Source organism: Mesoplodon mirus (genome assembly GCF_964341445.2).
Source record: "Mesoplodon mirus genome assembly, chromosome: 4".
In the NCBI taxonomy this organism is placed as follows: domain Eukaryota; kingdom Metazoa; phylum Chordata; class Mammalia; order Artiodactyla; family Ziphiidae; genus Mesoplodon; species Mesoplodon mirus.
The window spans coordinates 3,401,792-3,425,004 of NC_138979.1; the positions used below are offsets into that span (position 1 = coordinate 3,401,792).

General features: G+C 36.6%; 1 protein-coding gene across 1 annotated transcript in view; it reads left to right on the forward strand.

The window, feature by feature from the left end:
• ZEB1 (zinc finger E-box binding homeobox 1) overlaps nucleotides 1–23,213 on the forward strand; it is a 202,061-nt gene that overhangs the window by 137,703 nt on the left and 41,145 nt on the right. Inside the window, exons 3-4 of the mRNA XM_082619971.1 lie at nucleotides 10,358–10,420; nucleotides 17,765–17,926. Coding sequence (XP_082476097.1) covers nucleotides 10,358–10,420; nucleotides 17,765–17,926 — 225 coding nt within the window. The remainder of the gene's footprint in view (nucleotides 1–10,357; nucleotides 10,421–17,764; nucleotides 17,927–23,213) is intronic.

Consider the following 23,213-nt stretch of genomic DNA (forward strand, 5'->3'; position numbering starts at 1 on the left):
TTTTTAATTTTCTTGAGGAACCTCCATACTGTTTTTCATAGTGGCTGCACCAGTTTACATTCCCAACAGTACACAAGGGTTCCCTTTTCTCCACACCCTCTCCAGCATTTATTATTTGTAGACTTTCGAATGATGGCCATTCTGACCCATGTGTGGTGGTACCTCATTGTAGTTTTGATTTGCATTTTGCTGATGGTAAGTGATACTGAACACCTTTTCATGTACCTCTTGGCCATCTGTAGATCTGCTTTGAAAAAAAATTTCTGTTCGGGTCCTTTGCCCATTTTTAAATCATTATTTGTTTTTTTACTGTCAAGTGGTATAAGTTCCTTGTATATTTTGAATATTAGCCCCTTTTCAGATGTACGGTTTGCAGATATTTTCTCCCACCCCATAGGTTGCCTTTTCACTTTGTGGATCATTTCTTTTGCTATGCAGAAGCTTTTTTAGTTTGATGTATTTCTTCCTACTTGTTTATTTTTTATTTTGTTGCTTGTGCTTTGGTGTCATATCTAGAAAATCACTGCCAAGACCCGTGTCAAGGAGTTTTTTCCCTATGTTTTCTTCCAGGATTTTTATGGTTTCATGTCTCACATTGAAGTCTTTAATCCATTTCTAGTTAATCTTTGAGAGTAATACAAGACAGGAGTCCAGTTTCACTTTTACGTGTGACTGTCCAGTTTTCCCAACACCATTTATTGAAGAGACCACCTCTTGCCCATTGAGTATTCTTGGCTCCCTTGTCAAATATTAGTTGACCATATACACATGGGTTTATTTCTGAGCCTTTGATTCTTTTCCATTAGTCTGTGTTTTTAATGCCAGTACCATACTGTTTTTATTACTATAGTTTTGTAGTATGGTTTGAAATCAGGAAGTGTGATGCCTCTACCATTGTTCTTATTTCTCAAGATTGTTTTGGCTATTCAGGGTCTTTTGTGATTCTGTATAAATTTTAGGATTTTTTTTTTCTATTTCTGTAAAAAATGCCATTGGGATTTTGATAGGGATTGCATTGAATCTGCAGACAGCTCTGGGTAGTATGGACATTTTAACAATATTAATTCTTCTAGTTCATGAACAGAAGATATCTTTCCACTTATTTGTGTCTTCTTCAATTTCTTTCATCAGTGTTTTACAGTTTTTAGTGTACAGATCTTTTATTACCTCCTTGGTTAAATTTATTCCTAAGTATTTTATTGGTTTTGACACTGTTGTAAACGAGATTGTTTCCTTTATTTCTCTTTCAGGCAGTTCACTGTTAGTATATAAAAATGCAGCTGATTTTTTGTATGTTGATTTTTTTTCTTGTCCTACATCGGTATTGTTTGATTTCTTGCATCAGTGTTTTGTAGTTTCAAAATGCAGGTCATTAACATGTTTTGAGAGACTTAAAACCTATGTCTTTCATTTTTGAAGGGAGAAACTATTGTGAATGTTCTGTTTTTAATTAAGTTTCCATTTGTTCATTGCTTTTATATAGCAAGCAATATGATTCATTTTTGTGTGTTGCCCTTGTATCCTGCAGACTTGCTAGTTCTAGAAATTTTTTGTAGATTCCTTGAGATTTCTATGTAGACAGTCTTCTCTTCAAATTGGGACAGTTTTTCTTCCTTTCTAATCTGTATAACTTTTATTTCTTTTTATTAAAAGATGTCAGGAGTGGTGAGAGTGGACATTTTTCTTTTCCCCAATCTTAGAGGGGGAAGTATTTGATCTTTTACTTTTAAATATAATGTTAACTGTAGCTTTGTTGTAGATGCTCTTTATCAAACTGAGTAAGTTTTCATTTCTAGTTTGCTGAGAGTTTTCATCATGAATAGATGTGAAATTTTTTCAAATGCTTTTTCTGCATCAGTTGATATGATCGTGCAGTTTTGCTTCTTTAGCCTGTTAACACAGTAGAATGCATTACTGGACTTCCTAGTATGGAACCAGCCTTAGATTGATTCCCTGGAAAGCCCCTCTTAGTCATTGTGTTTTCATATATTGCTGAATATGACTTGGTAATTTTTTGTTGAAGATTTTTGTGCCAGTGTACATGAGAGATATTGGTCTATAGGTGGGTTTTTTTTCTGCAATATTGTTACCTGATTTTGGTATCAGGGTAATGTGGACCTCATAAAATTAGTAGAAAAGTCTTCCTTTCTCTTCTATTTTCTTGAAAATATTATTTAAATTCATTAAATGCAATTCATTAAATGTCTGGAAAAATTTAAAGTAAAACCATCTGGACCTAGAATTTTATATTGTTTGGGGGGAAGGTTTTAAACTCCAAATTCAATTTTTAGAACAGTTATAGGAATATTCAGGTTAACCATCTCATCTTGGATGACTTGTAGTAGTTTCTAGTTTTTTGAGGAAATGGTCCACTTCAAAGTTTTCAAATTCATGTGTGTTAGAGATGTTAACCTTACAGGACTGCTTTCAGGAAACTAGCTCACAATTATATAGCACTTACTATGTGCCTGGTACAGTACTAAGCATATACTATATTGATTTAATCTTCACAACTACCCTAAGAGGTATGGTTACTATCCTCCAAATTTATATTTTGTAAACTGATTATGTACTGCCTCACAGATTTCATAATGGACATATAAAATTTTTCATTTCAGGTGTAAGTAATTACAAAAACAATCTAATTTCTAGCACATTAAAAATGACATTTTTAACATTATTCTTATATGTGAAATCCATAGCAATTTAATACCTTCGTTTAATACTTTCATTTTTTAAAAATATGAATAAGCTCTTCTTTAAGAGTCAGAAATATATATCTTAATGTTTACTCCTTGGACTCATAGTGGTCCCTTATAACTCTTTTAATATCTTCTGGCTCTTCAGTGATATCCCCTTTTCATTCCTGATATTAGAAATTTGTGGCTTCCCTCTTTTTTTGTCAGTCTTGCTTAAGGTTTGTCAATTTTATTGATCTTTTCAAAGAAGCTTTTATTGTTTTCTTCTCTGTTATTCTTTTTTGAATTTTATTGATTTCTGATCTTAATACTTCTTCCTTTCTGTTTGCCCTGGGTTTATTTTTCTCCTCTTTTCCCATTTCTAACATGGAAGCATAGAATTTTGATTTGAGTCCTTATTTTATAACATAAGCATTTAATAATTTAAATTACCCTTTAAACAGTGTTTTAGGTACATTCCACAAATTTTGATACATTGTTTTTCATTTTTCTATTTGACCCATGGATTCTTTAGAAGTGTGTTAATTTCCCAAGTGTTTAGAGATTTTCTCCTCTTTCTTCTACTGATATCTAGTTTATATTCATTTTGATAAGAGAACATACTTTGTATTATATATATTTTTTAATTTGTTAAGTTTTGTTGTATGATCCTGGATGTGATCTGTCTTCATGAATGTTCTATGTGCATTGGAAGAGATTGGGTTGAATGTTTTATAAATGTCAATTGGATCTGGTAGTTGTTAATGTTGCCTAGTTCTTTATATCCTTGCTGACTTTTTCTGTCTGCTTGTTCTGTCAATTAATGTGAGAGGACTATTGAAGTCTCCAGTTATAATCATGGATTTGCCTCTGCTTTCTGTTCTCTCATTCACCTATTTTGAAGCTTTGTTGCTAGATTCATACAAATTTAAGATTGTTATGTCTTCTTGGTGAATTGACCTCTTATCATTATAATGTTTCTCTATATCTCTGGTAATTTTCTTAGCTCCAAAGCCTACTTTGATATTAAAATAATCACCCTAGCTTTCTTTTCATTAGTGTTTGTCTGGTATATCGTTTTCCATCCTTTTACTTTTAACATACCTGTATCACTACATTTGAAATAACTTATTTGTAGAGAACTACAGATGGAGCTTGCTTTTTAAAATCTGTTCTGACAATCTCTGTCCCTTAATTGGCTTGCTTAGACCATTTATATTTAATGTAACTTTTGGTGTTTGGGTTTAGGTTTATAATTGTATATTATTTGTTTACCGTTTTTTCATTCTTCTGTTTCTTCTTTTCCTGTCTTTTTTGGACCATTTGAATATGCTTTAGTATTACATTTTCACTTATTTATTTCATTTTTGACTATCTCTTTGTATAGATTGTTTTTTTAGTAGTTGCTCTATTTTTTGTGTGTGTGGTACGCGGGCCTCTCACTGCTGTGGCCTCTCCCGTTGCGGAGCACAGGCTCCGGACGCACAGGCCCAGCGGCCATGGCTCACGGGCCCAGCCGCTCCACAGCATGTGGGATCCTCCCAGACCGGGGCACGAACCCGTGTCCCCTGCATCGGCAGGTGGACTCTCAACCACTGCGCCACCAGGGAAGCCCTGCTCTATTTTTAAAATTTTTTTATTGGAGTATAGTTGCTTTACAATGTTGTGTGAGTTTATGCTGTACAGCAAAGTGAACCACCTATATGTATACATATATCCCCTCTTTTTTGGATTTTCTTCTCATTTAGGTCACCACAGAGCATTGAGTAGAGTCCCCTGTGCTGCACACTAGGTTCTCATTAGTTATCTATTTTATATATAGTACCAGTAGTGTATATATGTCAATTCCAATCTCCCACTTCATCCCAAACCCGCCCCCCCTTTCCCCCCTTTCCCCCCTTTCCCCCTTGGTATCCATACATTTGTTCTCTACGTCTGTGTCTCTATCTCTGCTTTATAAATAAGACCATCTATACCAATTTGTTCAGATTCCATATATGAGTTAATATACAATATTTGTTTTTCTCTTTCTGACTTACTTTGCTCTATAGATTCGAATGTTACATGCTTTTCACAATCTACTTAGAATCAGTATTTTACCAGTCCAAGTGAAATATAGAAACCTTGCACCCACTGGGTCCCTTTACCTTCCTTCCTTTATGTTGTAGTTATCATATGTAGTTGTCATTTCTCATGTTCTCCTTCATTCCTGACATTTCAATTTCCCTCTAATATCATTTCCCCTTCTGTGTGAAGATCTCCTTCTAGCAGTTCTTTTAGATGAAGTCTCCTGTCAACAAACTCTGCTAGATTTCTTTTATCTAAGAATCTCTTTATTTTACCTCCAGTTCTGAAGTATATTTTCACTGGATGTAGAATTTAGGGTTGAGAGGCTTTTCTTTCTTTTAGCACTTTAAAAATGTTCCACTTCCTTATGGAATCCTTAATTTCTAATGATAAATTTGCTGTCTTTTGAATCATTCTTCCCTTTATAGTCATGTTACATTTTCTCTCTTTTCAAGATTTTTTTAAATTTTAGTTTTCAGAGTTTGACTCATGATCTGGGCCTGGATTTGGGGGGCTTTACCCTATTTGAGATTCAGTTAACCTCTTGAATCTATTAATTTGTGTCTTTTGTTGAATTGGGAATGTTTTTAGACATTATTTTTTCTAATATTTTTTTCTGTGTCATTCTCTTTCTGGGACTTAAGTGACACGAAAGATACTTTATTATTATCCTACACATCTCAAGGCTCTATTTTTTAATCACTTACTCTGTTTTTCAGATTAGATAATTTTTTTTCATTGCTCTATCATCAAGTTCACTGATCTTTCCTCTTTCATCTCCATTTTGCTATTGAGCCTATCGAGTGATTTTTTTTTTACATTTTGTCACTGTAATTTTAGTTCTAAAGTTTCCTTTTGATTCTTTTTTATATCTTCTATTTGCTGATGAGAGTTTGCTGAGACTTTTATCTTTCCACTCTTGTCAGGAGTGTTCACCCTTACTTCTTGGAACACCTTTACAGTAGCTGGCTTACAGTCTTTGTCCTATAATTTCAGCATCTATGTCATCTCAGTGTTGCCATTTTTGATCACCTTTTCCCACAGGCACTGCGATTTTCCTGGTTCTTTGTACGCCAGGTAATTTTGGATTGTATCCTGGACATTTTGAGTATTGTCTTATGAGACTCTTGTTGTTATTTAAATCCTGTGGAGAATTTTTTGTATTTTTGGTTTAGCAGGCAATTCAGTGTATCAGGCTGTAAGTTCCAAGCAGCTTTCTGTGGGTTGTGGTTCCAACATCAGTTCAGTTTTCAAGCCTTTGCAGTGCTTTTCAGATCGGTGCCATGCAGTGGCCAGTCTGGGACATGAGTAGTAATCTTATCCCACACTTCATTTCTCAGAGTCTGTGGTCAGATCCACATGTGAGAAGCTTGGAATGCACCCTGGAGCTCACAGACAGCTTTGTGCAGTCTCTCTCCCACGCCCCTCCCTCTCCACGGTCACCTCAGTATTTCCAGTTCCTTGGGACTCCCCTGTTCAGTCTTCTGACAAAAGCCTGGGACTTTGTTGCCGCACCTGATGCATACTTCCTGCAACTATGACTGCGAGAAGAAGGGCCGCAAGAAGACGGGGAGGAGGAACTCAGTGGACATTTGTGCACCCTCTGCAGGCTCTGGGCCTCTGACTGGAGGAGAAGGTCCCTTTCCCTTGGAGTTTTAGGTACCCTTAGGCCCCTGCTGTCACCATGGCCTCTCCCACCACCGTGGAATGACCTGGGGGCTGGGACACAAGACAAAAGAGGGGAAAGTGCATATTTCTCCCTTCTTTGAGCCCCTCCCTGCTCCCTGAGCCTAAAGTAGAGGGCTTTCTTAGCATGCTCTTCCATGCCTCAGTGTTGACGTCCAGCTTTTGGGCCTCCCTGAACCCAGGCCGGGGTGGGAGGGGTCACTTCCAGCTCAGTGGCCCAGTCTTCCTCCCCTGCCTGCCTTCCTGCTGTGGTTCACCTTCCAGAGGCTTCACACTGCCCCTGCCTGCATTCCCCCAGCTGCTTTAGCTGCATCCAGTGGGACACACAGGTGGTTTATCTCCATCTTAACCAAAGCTGACCCCAGGTATATATTTTTTTACCATTATCTAAGTTAACAGGTATTCATGGAGGTTGTGAATTATATTTACTGTGACATTGATGGGCAGTTATACCAAAAATATATTAATACATATGTAGAACCTAAACGATATTAGAAGGGAAGGTGGCACTGTCTGGAAAGATTCTGAAAAAGTACATGATGAAACAAATGTTTCACCCCTAAATAAAGTTTGAATACTATACTAATACTAATGCTAATACTAATACTATACTATACTATACTATACTATATTATCGGCGTTTGCTTTTCGGATAGTATTCCTGTAATAGGAACAGCAGGGTGGGGATAGCAGAGAGCAGGGTCAGGGAAGACTTACAAAATGAGAGACATGTGAACTGATCTTTAAAGAATCAGATTAGTAGAAGTTACTCAGATGAATGGGTAACAGCATTCTCGCAGAGAAAACAGCTTGAGAAGAGGCAGGTATAAATGTGCGTGGCATATGTGGATGTGTGTCATCAAGGAAGAGACAAAAGCAGGAAAGGAAAATCTGATTCATTTAGCCACTTACTGTGCCTTATTAGCCATTGCTACAAAGTGTTCCCACAGAAACACGTGAAATGGTTATAGAAACACCCTGGTATGAATTTCAGAAATGCAAGGTTTAGGATTTAGAACGTGTTAAATAATCAGTCCTGTACTTTGAACTATTCTATCTTGCCATTGATAGTAAGCTTCTGGATTTTTAATTAAAATCAATTGCATTTGTCATTCTTACTTTTACTTGCTAGGAATTTCATCCTTTGGCAAAATGAGCAAGTGCTGTCTGTTTTGATCTAAATGTGTGCTATTTGCCTTTGACTTTTTTTAAACTAAGCTTTCAATTTTGAAATAATTATAGATTCACAAATAATTCAGTTTTAGATTTACAAATAATACAGAGAGCCTTTGTACCTTTTACCCAGTTTCCCCCAATGGTAGCATGTTCTAAAACTGTAGTGCAGTATCATAACCAGGATATTAACGTTGACATAGGCGAGATACAGAGCATTCCATCACCACAGGGCTCCCTACTTGCCTTCAAACAACCAACCCTCTCCTCCCCTCCACCCCATCCTTAACCCCTGGTAACCACTAAGCTGTTCTCCCTTTTTGTAATTTTGTCATTTCAATAATGTTATGTAAGTGGAATCATACAGTATGTAACCTTTTGGATTGGCTTTTTTCACTCTCCGTAATTTCTTGGAGATGCACTGAAGTTGTATGTATCAGTAGTTTGTTCCTTTTTGTTGCTGAGTAGTATTTTATGACTTATTGCAGCTATATTTTACCATTATTTAAAAAGCTAAAGTCTTGTTACTCAGGAGTTTTTCCTTTATATATTTGCTTTGGAATTTAGACTAAAAGCCAAAGCCTCAGAAGCATTCTAGTTTTCTTTCCTAAGTTGCATTTAGGTGGGTCAATCATAATGTGTTGACATTATTAAGTCTTACAGGAGAGAAAGTCTTATATACAAGTAGATTCAACTACTTTATCCCTCATATATTTCTTAAAACTAGAAGTAAGATCAGAACACATGAGGGAGAATGCCGCTTGAGAAATATTTAGAACAGCCCCTGTTCCAAGACACCCTTGTGCTGGTCCCTGGACAGAGCGGGGGGGCCTGCCCCAGGTAGCGGTCTGCAGCGAGAGGAGTGTGCCCACCTTACAGCCCAGCATCAGCACCATTTCTGTTTTCATTAGTTGACATGGTTTTAGTTATTGAACCAAAATTCCAGCCCCAGTAGTGAGGGAAAGAATGGACACTTCTGGGTTTCAAATTGTGGTGAGTGAGTGTGGGACCAGATTCTGACATATGCTGCATGCTCATCTAAGCAGCCTAGATTTTATTCCAGCAGAAGGAATGACTAGTTTAATTGAATTGCATACAGTGTTTAAATTAGCTATAATAATAACTGTAAGTAGTAAAGTTAATAAGGTCCAAAATATCACTCTAAACTTTAATATCAGTGTTATCCTCCACCTTAGCAAGTCATAACTCTGCCTGCTTTGATCTTCATTTGAGGAGAAATAGAGAATGCGCATAGGCAATAATAGGTACCTGTATTACTACCATATAATTGCCCACTTGGCACACTGTTTATTTTAGTTTAAGTAGATGCTTTGGAGGAAGAGGAAAAAAAGACATTAGAGACTTTCAGACACTTACCAAATTCTAGTGTTTATCCTACAGTATTGTTAACACTTGACCAGGGATTTTTAAATGGTCATTTTGCTGATGGCAAATACAAAATGAGAATTCTTCGGCAGAAGTTAATGTCATCATTATCCACTTTAGACAGTGTTTTTTTATGCTGATCTAGAGAGGTTTGTGCATATTTTAACTATTTTTCACATAATGATCATCTTTAAGTAGTAACATAAAACTTAATGAGTATAGAAAATCCGCTGAATAAATCCACCCGATAATCCAAGACACTTAAGGAAATACATGCTTTAATGTGAGCACAGATTTTACTTGATTAGTGCTCTATTTCTCAATTCAATTATCAAGCTTAAGGGAAATCTAAATCAAGATTTTTGACTGACATATTCAATGGGATTGATTGGAGTGCAGATAACTGCACAATGTTTTAATATGACTGTAAGTCTTCTGATCATAATTATGATATATACTCTGAAAGCAGTTTTTAACTTATCTTTTGTATGTGCACAGGTTCTTAATAAACTATTTAATGAATAAAATGTACCTAAATATATAAAGCATACTTTCTGCTTGACTAAATAATGTGCATATTTACTCTGATCTTATGAGTTCATTACAAGCATACATAGGCAGCAGAGACAGATAATAGACAACTAAAATGTTTATTATACCACTGTTACCATTTATTACTACTTATCAGTAGTTAGAATAATAAATACAGAGAAAGAAAAAGGATAGTCCATAGGTGTTTGCTCTGGGCACACTGCAGTTTGGTCCAGCCTGCTTTCTGGTGGTCCAGGACTCCATCTCTTGAGAGGAGCCAAGGTAGAGTAGCAAGTAGGCTTTGGAGCCGTTCAGACGTGCACGCAAGTTCCGCCTCCCCCACCCGGGAACCGTGTGTCCTTACACAGGTTGTTTAACCTCTTAAAGCCTCATGTTTGGGTGGGATTTTTTTAATTTATAAAAAGGTAGTTATGAAGATTAGAGGAAATGAGTTGATAAGGCATCTAGTACAGTGCCCAGTACATAGCAATTTGTGCTTCGGGAAGGAGATGCAAAAAGGAATCCTACTGCCTGTAAGTAGGGCTCCTCTCCTAAAAAAAAAATGCTAAAATCCTAGTATGCTTATAATTCTAAGACATGTACGCGTTCAGAATTACATATACATCTTCACTTATTTTGCTTCACTAAAATATCTGCGTTTTGTAAAACTGCTTAATTTCTTTAAAAAGCTTTTCCTTACTAGGAGATATTACTATACTTATAAAAGGGAAAAACTCCAAATCAAATATAATCTGAAAGTTTCCTTTTCAGATTTCTAGAAGTTAAAATGTTGGTGAGAGGTGGATCTATTTTAATGCTTTGTTCTTTGATTTTAGCAGGAAAGGAAGGACAAGAAATCCTGGGGCCTGAAGCTCGGGCGGATGAAGTGGGAGGTACAGGTAACTCTTGCCTTTTTCATGCATACTGTCGTCCTTGAACAAGGCCTTTTGTGTCACTGGTTTCTGCATCTGTGAGTCCTGAATTTAGTCTGTTTCCTACTCTTTATCTTGCCCCCTTTAAATGTTTAAGTACCCAGGCGTGTGGGACACTGTATGAAAAGTTAGCTGTTTATATTCTTTAAATACAGTGTAAGCTTACAGATTCATGTAATACAGATTTCCATCCATAAGGATGACAAGTATAATCTACAGATAATCCCCAAAATAAGTATTTGAATGATAATTTAAACTTCTATCAAGTTTTTTTTACCATAGTTATACAAATACAGATCTAACTGTTCTGAGTTTCATTATTAGTTACCAGGATCTACATTGAATTGCCCACAAGACAAAAAGCAAAGAGAGAAAAATAAGCAGATATAATTTTGAGAATCATGAATATTGATGAGTGAACATGTCACAGCAAACAAGAGAATAAACATTTTTCTTGTAATTACTGTGATTGAAAAAGGCCAAAATGAAATTGAATTATAGTAAACAAGGAAATTGCTTCTAGGTGACTAAAAGTACATACTCCCTGAGACTTAAGGCTATTCCTCTGTAATGGATCCAAATCAGATTTAAGAAGCAAAAGAATAAGTGCAAATCTTAAATCCAGATCTTATATATGATAAGAGTAGGCACTTAATTATTGTGTCCCATAAGTCAGTCTTAGAATGTAAACTTCAAAAATAAATTCCAGATTATTGAAACATTTCCTCAAAATTCTGTACTTTAAAGTAGTATAACTGTATTCTGTATATACAACCATAAATTAGATATTTCTATCATATAGTTTTAATTAAATTTTGGTTTTTTCTTTGGTTTAACGTTTATAGTTTTTTTTTCTTTGCAGTACATTTTAGGAGTATTCCACAGAGCCTTATAAATTACCTTGTGTTGTGTAAGATGAGTGAGTTTTATAGTAATGTGTCAAAAATAGATTTTCGTCTATAATATAAGCATCAGCCCTCCCGTACTTGTCAGTTCTATAAGACAAAGGGCAAGTCTTTGTACTGTTACTGAAGGTGCATTCCAAATTAACTAAATAATAATGGGACATGTGATAATTTATGGTGCCTGCAGCCAAAGATTTTGTATTCTGCCTTTACTATGGTTATGTTGAACTTGCATGAATAATGTATTCAGGTATGCTTGTTATCAAATATTTGTCAGGCTAACTTACACCTTATATAAAATATTTAAACGAGGTATTTGTTATTAGTAAAATAGTGTTAATGAACACAAAAGAATGCTGTTCATTACTCTTTTATTTAATGTTAAAATTTGATGACTTACATTACCAGAGTAATGTAAAAGATCGTTTGCCCTTTTAGGCAAAATGCCAGCAAAAAAAAGACATTTACAGTTCCAAGTTTACAGTATTTTACCTCACAGTTTGCTCTTCACTACGAAAATGAATGAATTCTTTAAGTTTGAAGTACTGAGTAACACATAATTTCCCTCCCCCCGCCAACACAGTCACATCTGGAAGATACAGTCACTGTGTATCAGCCAGAGCTGCCACTGAAACACAGGACCCTCTGCCACAAGACGATGAGTCCTGTGCTTTATTTCCTTGGAACATGGGGAGTTAGGAGTAGACAGACATTTAGTGAAACCCCGATAAGTGCAGTTTTCAGCATAGAAGGATGGAAATTAGACGTTTGAGACTATTGAGCAGTTAAACCTTAAAATTATGTTTCGCCTTTGCTTTTGTTACTTCCTTGACTTCTAGGGAATAATGTGCTGACAGAGTCAACAAAAACCTGGCACAAAGGTCACCATCATTAGTTTAGAACTTTGTCAGCTTCTTTCTATAGTTGACTTCCTTCTGCAATTCACGAAGTGAAGAGAACTATGGTCTCAGCTTAGTATTCAGAGAGTGAAAAATGCACCAAAACATCCTTTGTTCTTCTAAGCATCCCTTTTTTTGTTTATATAGCTGATACTTGTGCAGAGTTTTAAAATTGGAGGATAAAGATAGGATACTTTATTCTGATGGGAGTGAAATACTGATGGCCACGTTAAAAAATGTTATTTAGTCTTTACACTAAACATTTGTCTCTCTCTCCTTGCTTTCTCTAATTTGCGATGATAACCCTGTAATTCTGCACTTCGTCAAATGATTATAGTCCTATAGTTCTGTACTTTGACAATTAGCTCTGAGTTTTGTCACACCTGAAAGAAAACCAAATTATCATTATGTGTTTCTCTGTGTTTGCTCATCTCTTTAATGTTTAAACACATAAGTTTATCAGTCTTAGGACGAGGAATTTTGCTTTATAATTGACCTTTTCACAACATGCACCTCCCAACACTTTAAATTTTATGGGTAAAACTGTGGAATGTCTGGTCTTAGCTTGAAATTGGCTTGGTAAATGCAGGCTCGTGGAGACAGTGTACTTCAGTTGGAAAGAGGCCCAAATGTGAAAGCAGACCCTAATACTGAACCATCTGCTCCAATGTAATGTTCACCTTGCCAGGACTGCTTGGAGGAAAATAGAGAACAGTTATACAGCACGTACTGCATGCCTGGTACAATACTAAGCACATACTGTAGTAACTCATTTAATTCTCACAACTACCCTATTATTCTCCAGATGTTATAGTATACAAATGGATCATGTATTGCTTCCCAAGTTTCTGATGGACATATAAAATTCTTCATTTTAAGTGTAAGTACAGTTGACCCTTGAACAACACGGGTTTGAACAGGGCAGGTCCACTTATATGCAGATTTTTTCCGATAGTAAATATTGCAGTGCCGCAGTCTGGCCTTGGCTGAGTCCGAGGATGCAGACCCATGTATGCAGAGGGCCGACTCTAAGTTACACATGGACTTCGGACTGCATGGAGGGTCGGCACCAGTAACCTGCCCCGAGTTGTTCAAGGGTCACCTGTACTTACAGCCTCATCTCTGGCATATTAAAAATGACATTTCTAACATCCATCACTCTTATATTTGAAATCCATAGAAATGTAATACCATTCATTTTTTAAAATATGAATAAGCTCTTCTTTAAGAGTCAGAAATGTTATATCATCATGTTTACCCCTTGAACTCATATTTCCATTCTACGTAGCCCGTAGAATTTGATGCTAACATACTGTATATTTCCTGTTGGAAGATATTTTTGATCAACTCTCATTTCTTTGCAAGAAAAACATGTATAGAAATTGAAATCTAAGTTTCTCTTAAGTTCCCAGGAACCATACGGCTCTTAAGATTAAAACAAAATTATGGATTGATTTATCCTATGATTATTAGTACTACATAGTTGATCACAACGTACATGACAAATTGTAATAAATATGGTTGACCCTTGAACAACATGGGGACTGGGCCGCCGACCCTCTGCCCAGTCAGAGTCCACACATCACTGAGAGTCCGTGCTCCCGTGTACGCAGCCCCTCCGTGCACAGGACCCCTCCCTGTCTGCGGTTCCATATCCGTGGCTGCAACCAACCATCGATGGTGTAGAACTGTAGTATTTACTGTATTGAAAAAACCCAGTATAAGTGGACCCGTGCAGTTCAAACCTGTGTTGTTCAAGGGTCAACTACTTATTAAAGAAAAATGTTACTGGAAATGAGATGAAAGGAGCTGAAGTATTCTTCAATTAGCCCGTGTATCAGTAGTTTAATGTTGCTTATTCTAGAAGAAAAAGTATTCAGCATTAATTCTGTTTCCTTTTTTTCTTTAGCGCTGAGATAACCTTATTCTCATAAATAAAAAGGTGAAATACATTTTTGTTATAAATGATTTATTCGATTCTTTACATATTCAGATTTGCAAAGAATTATGGTTATCTATTAATAAAAATATTTTAATGTCTTGTCAACTGACAGTTCTATTAAATGCTCCTTCAGTTTTGTTGAAAGCAAAAATGGAAAGCCACCTAATTTGCTAAAGGATTTGTTTCCCAGTCACCAGAATCATTCACTCCCTCATTTCCTGGGACATATGTCAAAAGGCTTTACCAATACTTACTTATCAAAGGACTAATGATATCTGTTTTCCCTTTTGTCACTTTTTTCCCCTCACTTTGAGGCACCTTGTTTAATATATTCAGAAATGGTTGGAGATATTGAAATATTGCTAATTTTAGTACTTTCTGTCAGTATATTTTTAAATAAAAATCCTTTTAACGTGAATTAACTATATTTTGATCAATACCTTAGAGCTATAAACTTAGTTCATTCAATTTCTGGAAAATTTGTACCTAATAACCTTACTAGTAAAACCAATTATCACTGTTAGACCAATCAGCCAAATCAGACTTTCTGTCAGAAAAAAAAGGGTGTCTTCATTTTTCTAATTAAAATAAATGTGTTGATACACATTTTGAGGGATTTTATAAAATATTTTCTATGAAAAACATGTTACAAATAATGAGGAATATATAAAGTATAAATAAATACATCTTTAAAATAGATTATTCAATAATGAGATTAAGATTATTTAGATCTAATCTAATCGTTATGCCTTATAAAAATCTTGGTCTCCAAATGGGTACCTTTACAACCAGTGTATAGATAAACTTATAACTTATTGAAGATGCAAGGTTTGTGTATAAAATACAGATTACCTATATAATGCTGAGAAACATATACTATTTAAAACCTCATCATACTATCATCTAGCATATATATAGTTACTAGGCTATAGAAAATATAAACATTTTAAAAGTGGAGACTATTTAACTGAAATAAATATTTTGTAATATAATCTGTTAAAAATATTTCTAAGTAACTTGTCAAATCTATATTTCTGTATAGGAAGTCACATAAAATATAAATTTCACTCATGAGTTTAATCTAGTTTAACTTGAAAATTTGAAGTTACTTTGAACAGACCTAATAACACAGATTTGTACTACTTTAGTTATTCAGAAGTGCTTATTGTTCTAGCTAATGACAGATCCTAGGAAGGGTTTTTGAGAATACTCTTTGCTTTGCTCTCACCAGCCTCCTGAAGAGCAGTGAATTTTTTAATAATAGGGAATGAAACAGGTGAGATCATTAAAGGAAAATTACTCTCACTCCCTCTGGATATATTATATAGCTGAGTTCAGAGCTTTGTAACTAGGGCCAAAATAATCCCCATTTCAATTGCCATACTTTACCCCTGATAGAAATCCATGTAAACAGGAAAGGCCGGATGCCTAGAGCGCTCTTATGTTGCTCTTGATTGATCAACAAAGAAGGCTTTCCTCAATCGGTATTTTGAATCGTTTTCCTTCGGCAACCTGGAGGTTTTTTACACTCCCAGGCAATGCACTGTATTAACGTAAGGGATGGAGGGGGAGGGATCTGCCTCTCTGAAGTTAGAGCAAAGGACTGTGAAAAGCAGGGGTAGAAAGAACCTTCAGGATTCTAGGAAGGACCGTGCATGGAAGCTGAGGATCTGGAAGTAGATTCTGTTTAAACCAACAGTACTGGCTTCACTTTAAAAGAGTCTTTTCCTCCCCCCACCTCCCCGGATCCAGTAACCCTGGTTTGGTGACTACAGGCGTCAACTAAAAACTACAGTTCTCAGTACAGTTACCATTGAACAACACAGGCCTTAGAGGCACCTGACCCTCCCCACGGTGGAAAATCTGTGTGTCACTTACAGCCAGCCCTTCCAACACGAGGTTCGTCTGTGGCCACAGTTCCACATACACGGATTCAACCAACCACAGTCATGTAGTACTTACTATTGTAAGTATTTACTATTTACTAGTAAATAGTAAATTTACTAGTAAATAGTAAAAGTATTTACTATTGAAAAAATCCGAGTATAAGTGGACCCACACAGCTCAAACCCATGTTGTTCAGGGTCAGTGTGTATAGCAGATACTAAATAATTGATAGCTCTTGGCTGCATTTAAGAGGAGGAAAAAATGACTAGTCATCATGATTACTATGTCATCATCAGCTCTAAGTTTGTAACTAGCAGCCACCCTGAGGAGTTGGGTTACTACTCCTGTGCAAGATTGCTTTGGTAACTGTCGAACAAAAGGATGCCCTTACATCACCATTTTAATTTATTTTCATGATTTTTTTTTTTTTTTTTTTTGGCTGTGCTGTATCTTTGTTGCTGCGCACGGGCTTTCTCTAGTTGAGGCGAGCGGGGGCTACTCTTTGTTGCGGTGCGCGGGCTTCTCACTGCGGTGGCTTCTCTTGTGGAGCATGGGCCCTAGGTGCGCGGGCTCAGTAGTTGTGGCTCGTGGGCTCTAGAGCGTGGGCTCAGTAGTTGTGGCTTGCAGGCTCTAGAGCGCAGGCTCCGTAGTTGTGGCGCACGGGCTTAGTTGCTCCGCGGCATGTGGGATCTTCCCAGACCAGGGCTCGAACCCGTGTCCCCTGCATTGGCAGGCGGGATCTTAACCCCTGCACCACCAGGGAAGTCGCACCATTTTAAGCACCAGTTCAGTCTGCTGCTTTATAAATTTAGAAGTGAGTTCAGTCTGAAGTGTGTGAAGAGGTCAGCCATGAGACACCCGGGGGCCACCCTGACCCAGGACAGTTAGCAGCAGCGTGGAGCAGACCCTCCTCCGGGAGGAAAAGGACGGGAACCCCAGGATACCAGTCCCGCTCTGCAAACGCAGCAACGCTCTGGGCTGACTTCTCCAAGTGAAGACGTGCTGTTATGCTCGGAACCTTCTGACTCAGGGAAAATGCCTCTCCTTCACCCCACAGTTACACATTTACTGAGGAAGAAACACAGAAAGAATAGCTCTGCCTGTATCTGAATACTAGGGTAGATAGGAAGCAGTTTTATCAATTTGATACTCTTTGACTCTTATTAGAAGTCTTTCCAACTGTAGGGAACTACTAAAGCTGTTTTCTGAGAAATCACATAACTGAACTGAACTTCAGAGCAGTTTGTTATTCAGAGAAAGGTTCAGATTTCAAGCACAACTCCAACTAAATATGAACAGTAGGTTGCTAGGAAGGACTGAGGTTTGAGAACTACATTTTTCTCTTTTCCTGTTTTCCTTGCTTTATCATTGATTCAGAAACTAAGGATTCAGCCAGCCTTCTCTGTGTCTTGCTCATCAGTAAAATGGAATAGAAGTACAACCCTAAAGCTTAAAAGGGATATTTTGACAATGTCAAGACTTTTATAACATCTTAAACTTATGAAAACGGACTTAATAGATTATAACAGAACGAGCAAATTTTTAATGTTCCGTAAATATTTCCTGCAAGTTCAAGAACAATCATTCATTCTCTCAAGATAAACAATTTCTTATTTAGGAAAACTATGTAACAACTTGGTGGTGAAATTGGTTTTTATAGAGTATGCATTTCTTTTAGTAAAAGATGATGAATGCGACTCAGACGCAGAAAATGAACAAAACCATGATCCTAACGTTGAAGAGTTCCTGCAGCAACAAGACACTGCAGTCATCTACCCCGAGGCGCCCGAGGAGGACCAGAGGCAGGGCACGCCAGAGGCCAGCGGGCACGATGAAAACGGTAACAAGCATCACGGCCGCTTTGTTCTCATCTCCAAAGGATTATTGCTTCCATTACTCTATGTGGGAACCCACTCTACTAGAGGGAACATTTTTGAAAACCAAAATTTACTGCAGGTGGCTGTAGAGCGTGATCTCTTTAATCAGTGGAACACTGTCCATGGTAACAGTAGAGCATTATATCAGTGGCCTCTTGTGTGTATAGTGTGATGCCACCACATGTGAAATGCTTAGGGCAGTGCCTGGACATTGATTTCCATTCACTTACATGGTAGCAAGTAGTAGAAATGGGAACTAGGATGACCCTTACTGCCCTTTGATTATTCTCCACTGTTCTGGCAAGAAAAGTGTGGCTGTCTGGTTCAAAACATAGTAATTTGGAGACAGATGGGTCTCCTGTATCTACTTTGGTCCCCTCTGATATGAACAGCCAGTATATAGAGTGGTAAAATGCAATAATAATGCGGTCATACGCTCCTGAAAAGAAATATGCCGTCATTCTGCCTTCCATGCACTAGAAAGAAACAGAGGAAAATATTCCTGTAAGAAATTTTACACAGTATCTGTACCAAGAACTAGGAAGATGCTTGGAATGTTTGAGGATATTTGAAGTATTAAGATCCTAAATCTGGTTTGGTTTTTCCAGGGTTCCCAGTTTAATGGATAGATTTAGCTTAATAGCCCAATAATCAACTTTTTAAAAGACTTTTTAGAGCAGTTTTACATTTAGAACAAAATTGTACAGAGGTGCAGAGATTTCCCATATTCCCCGTCCCCCCATTATCAACATCACTCACCAGAGTGGTACTTTTTTTTTTTAAACCAAGGATGAACCTACATTGACACATCATAATCACTCAAAGACCCTAATTTGCATTAGGGTTCACTCGTGGTGTTGTACATTCTATGGGTTTGGACAAATGTACAATGACATGTATCCATCATTATAGTATCACACAGTATTTTCACTGCCCTACAGGTCCTCTGTGCTCTGCCTAGTCATCCTCCCCTCCTCCTTGCCCTGGCAACCACTGATGTTTTTATGTCTCCATAGTTTTGCCTTATCCAGAATGTCTTATAGTTGGAGTCATATAGTATATAGTCATATAGCCTTTTCAGATTGGCTTCTTTCACTTAGTTATGCATTTAACTTTCCTCTGTGTCTTTTCATGGATAACTCATTTCTTATAAATGTTGAATGATATTCCATAGTCTGGGTGTACTGCATTTTATTTATCCATTCACCTACTGAAGGACACCTTGGTTGCTTCCAAGTTTTGGCAATTATGAATAAAGCTGCTATAAACATTCATGCACAGATTTTGATCTGGAAATAAGTTTTCAGCTCCTTTGGGTAAATACCAAGGTGCACAATTGCTGGATTATATGATGAGTATGTTTAGTTCTAGAGGATAACTGCCAAACTATCATCCAGAGTGGCTGTACCATTTTTCATTCCACCAGCAATGAATGAGAGTTCCTGTTGCTCCACATCATGGCCAATATTTCATGTTCTCAGTGTTAACCGATTTTGGCCATTCTAATAGTGTGTAGTGGTATCTTGCTGTTATAATTTGTATTTCCCTAATGAAATATTATGTGCAGCATCTTTTCACACTTATTTGTCATCTGTATATCTTCTTTGATGAGGTGACAAAGTCCTTGGCCCATTTTTTAATTTTTTTGATTTTATATTGGAGTTAGTTGATTTATAATGTTGTGTTAGCTTCAGGTGTACAGCAAAGTTATTTAGTTATACATATACATATCTATTCTTTTTCAGATTCTTGTCCCATATAGGTCATTGCAGAGTATTGAGTAGAGTCCGCTGTGCTATGCAGTAGATCCTTGTTGGCTGTCTATCTTATATATAGTAGTGTGCACATGTGAATCCCAATCTCCTCATTTATCCCGCCCCTGCCTTTCCCCTTTGGTAACTGAGTTTGTTTTCAAAGTCTGTGAGTCTGTTTCTGTTTTGTAAATAAGTTCATTTGTACTATTTTTTAGATTCCACATATAAATGATATCCTTTGATATTTATCTTTCTCTAACTTACTTAGTATGATAATCTCTAGATCCATCCATGTTGCCGCAGATGGCATTTTGCATTCTTTTTTATGGCTGAGTAATATTACATTGTGTATATATACCTATATATATACACCACATCATCTTTATCCATTCCTCTGTCGATGGACACTTAGGTTGCTTCCATGTCCTGGCTCTTGTAAATAGTGCTGCAGTGAACATTGGGGTGCATGTACCTTGTTGAAGTGTGATTTTCTCTGGATGTATGCCCAGGAGATGGGCATCCTCTCCAGCATTTATTGTTTGTAGATTTTTTGATGATAGCCATTCTGACCGGGGATACCTCACTGTAGTTTTGATTCTCATTTCTCTAATAATTAGTAATGTGGAATATCTTTTCATGTGCTTTTTGGCCATCTGTATGTCTTCTTTGGAGAAATGTATATTTAGACCTACTGCCCATTTTTTTGATTGGGTTGTTTGTTTTTTCGATATTGAGCTGCATGAGCTGTTTGTATGTTTTGGAGATTAAACCCTTGTCGTTCGCTTTATTTGCAAATATTTTCTCCCATTCTGTGGGTTGTCTTCATTTTGTTTATGGTTTCCTTTGCTGTGCAAAAGCTTTTAAGTTTAATTAGGTCCCATTTGTTTATTTTTGTTTTTATTTTTGTTACTCTAGGAGGTGGGTCAAAAAGGTATTACTGCAATTTATGTCAAACAATGTTCTGCCTATGTTTTCCTCGAAGAGATTTATACATTTAGGTCTGTAATCAATTTTGAGTTTATTTTTGTGTATGCTGTTAGAGAATGTTCTAATTTCATGCTTTTACATGTAGCTCTCCACTTTTCCCAGCACCATTTATTAAAGAGACTGTCTTTTCTCCATTGTATATTCTTGCCTCCTTTGTCATAGATTAATTGACCATAGGTGTGTGGGTTTATTTCTGGGCTTTCTATCCTGTTTCACTGATCTGTATTTCTGTCTTTGTGCCAGTACCATACTGTTTTGATGACTGTAGCTTTATAGTATAGTCTGAAGTCAGTCAGCCTGATTCCTCCAGCAGCTCTGTTTTTCTTTCCCAAGATTGCTTTGGCTGTTCAGGGTCTTTTGTGTTTCCATACAGATTTTAAGGTTTTTGTTCTAGATCTGCAGAAAATGCCATTAGTTATTTTATCAGGATTGCATTGAATCTGTAGATTGCCTTGGGTATAGTATAGTCATTTTGACAATATTGATTCTTCCAATCCAAGAATATGGTATATCTTTCCATCTGTTTGTGTCATCTTCAATTTCTTTCATCAGCATCTTATAGTTTTCTGCATACAGGTCTTTTGCCTCCTTAGGTAGGTTTATTCCTAGTTAATTTATTTTTTTCATGCACTGATAAATGGTATTGTTTCCTTAATTTCTCTTTCTGATATTTCATTGTTAGTGTATAGGAATGCAACAGATTTCTCTGTATTAACTTTGTGTCCTGCAACTTTACTGAATCCATTGACGAGCTCCAGTAGTTTTCTGATAGCACCTTTAGGATTTTTTATGTATAGTATCATGTCATCTGTAAACAGTGACAGTTTTAGTTCTTCCTTTCCAACTTGGATTCCTGCTATTTTTTTCTTCTCTAATTGCTATGGCTAAGACTTCCAAAACTATGTTGAATAGAAGTGGCGAGAGTGGACATCCTTGTCTTGTTCCTGATCTTAGAAGAAATGCTTTCCGCTTTTCACCACTGAATATGATGTTAGCTGTGGGTTTGTCATATATGGCCTTTATTATGTTGAGGTATATTCCCTCTATGCCCACTTTCTGGAGAGTTTTTATCTTAAATGGATGTTGAAATTTTGTCAAAAGATTTTTCTATTGAGATGATCATATGTTTTTTTTTCTTCAATTTGTTAATGTGTATCACACTGAATGATTGTGGGTACTGAAAAATCCTTGCATCCCTGGGATAGATCCCACTTGATCATGGTGCATGATGTATTTAATGTATTGTTGGATTCTGTTTGCCAGTATTTTGTTGAGGATTTTTGCACCTATGTTCATCTATGAGATTGGCCTGTAATTTTCTTTTCTTGTGGTATCTATGTCTGGTTTTGGTATCACGGTGACGTTGACCTCATAGAATGAATTTTGGAGTGTTCCTTCGTCTGCAATTTTTTGAAATAGTTTCAGAAGGATAGGTGTTAACTCTTCTCTAAATGTTTGATAGAATTCCCCTGTGAAGCTATCTGGTCCTGGACTTTTGTTCATTGGGAATTTTTAAATCAGTTTCAGTTTCAGTGCTTGTGATTATTGTTCATATTTTCAATTTCTTCCTTGTTCATTTTTGGGAGATTGTACCTTTCTAAGAATTTGTCCATTTCTTCTAGGTTGTCCATTATATTGGCATATAGTTGCTTGTAGTAGTCTCTTAAGATCCTCCGTATTTCTGTGGTGTCCATTGTAACTTCTCCTTTTTCATTTCTAATTTTATTGATTTGAGCCCTCTCACTTTTTTTCTCGATGAATCTATCTAAAGGTTTATTTATTTTGTTTATCTTTTCAGAGAGCCAGCTTTTAGTTTCATTGATCTTTTCTAATGTTTTCTTCATCTCTATTTCATTTATTTCTGCTCTGATCTTTATGATTTCTTTCCTCCTGCTAACTTTGGGTTTTGTTTGTTCTTAAATTTCTAGTTGATTTTGGTGTAAGGTTAGGTTGTTTATTTGGGATTTTTCTTGTTTCCTGAGATGAGACTGTATTGCTATAAACTTCCCTCTTTAGAACTGCTTTTGCTGCACCCCATTGGTTTTGGATCATCATGTTTTGACTGTCATTTGTCTCTACGTATTTTTTTATTTTCTCTTTGCTTTCTTTAGTGACTCATTGGTTGTTTAGTAGTGTATTGTTTAGCCTCCACAGGTTTGTGTTTTTTTACAGTTTTTTTTTTTTTTTTGGTAGTTGATTTCTAACCTCCTAGCACTGTGGTCAGAAAATATGCTTGATAAGGTTTGTTTTCTTAAATTTATCAAGGGTTGCTTTATGGCCCAGAATGTGATCTATCCTGGAGAATGTTCCATGTGCACTTGAAAAGAATGTGTATTCTGCCACTTTTGGACAGAATGCTATATGAATATCAATCAAGTCCATCCGATCTTATGTGTCATTTAAGGCCTGTGTTTCCTTTATAGATTTTCTGTCTTGATGATCTGTCCATTGATGTAAGTGGGATGTTAAAGTCCCTCATTATTATTGTGTTACTGTTGATTTCTCCTTT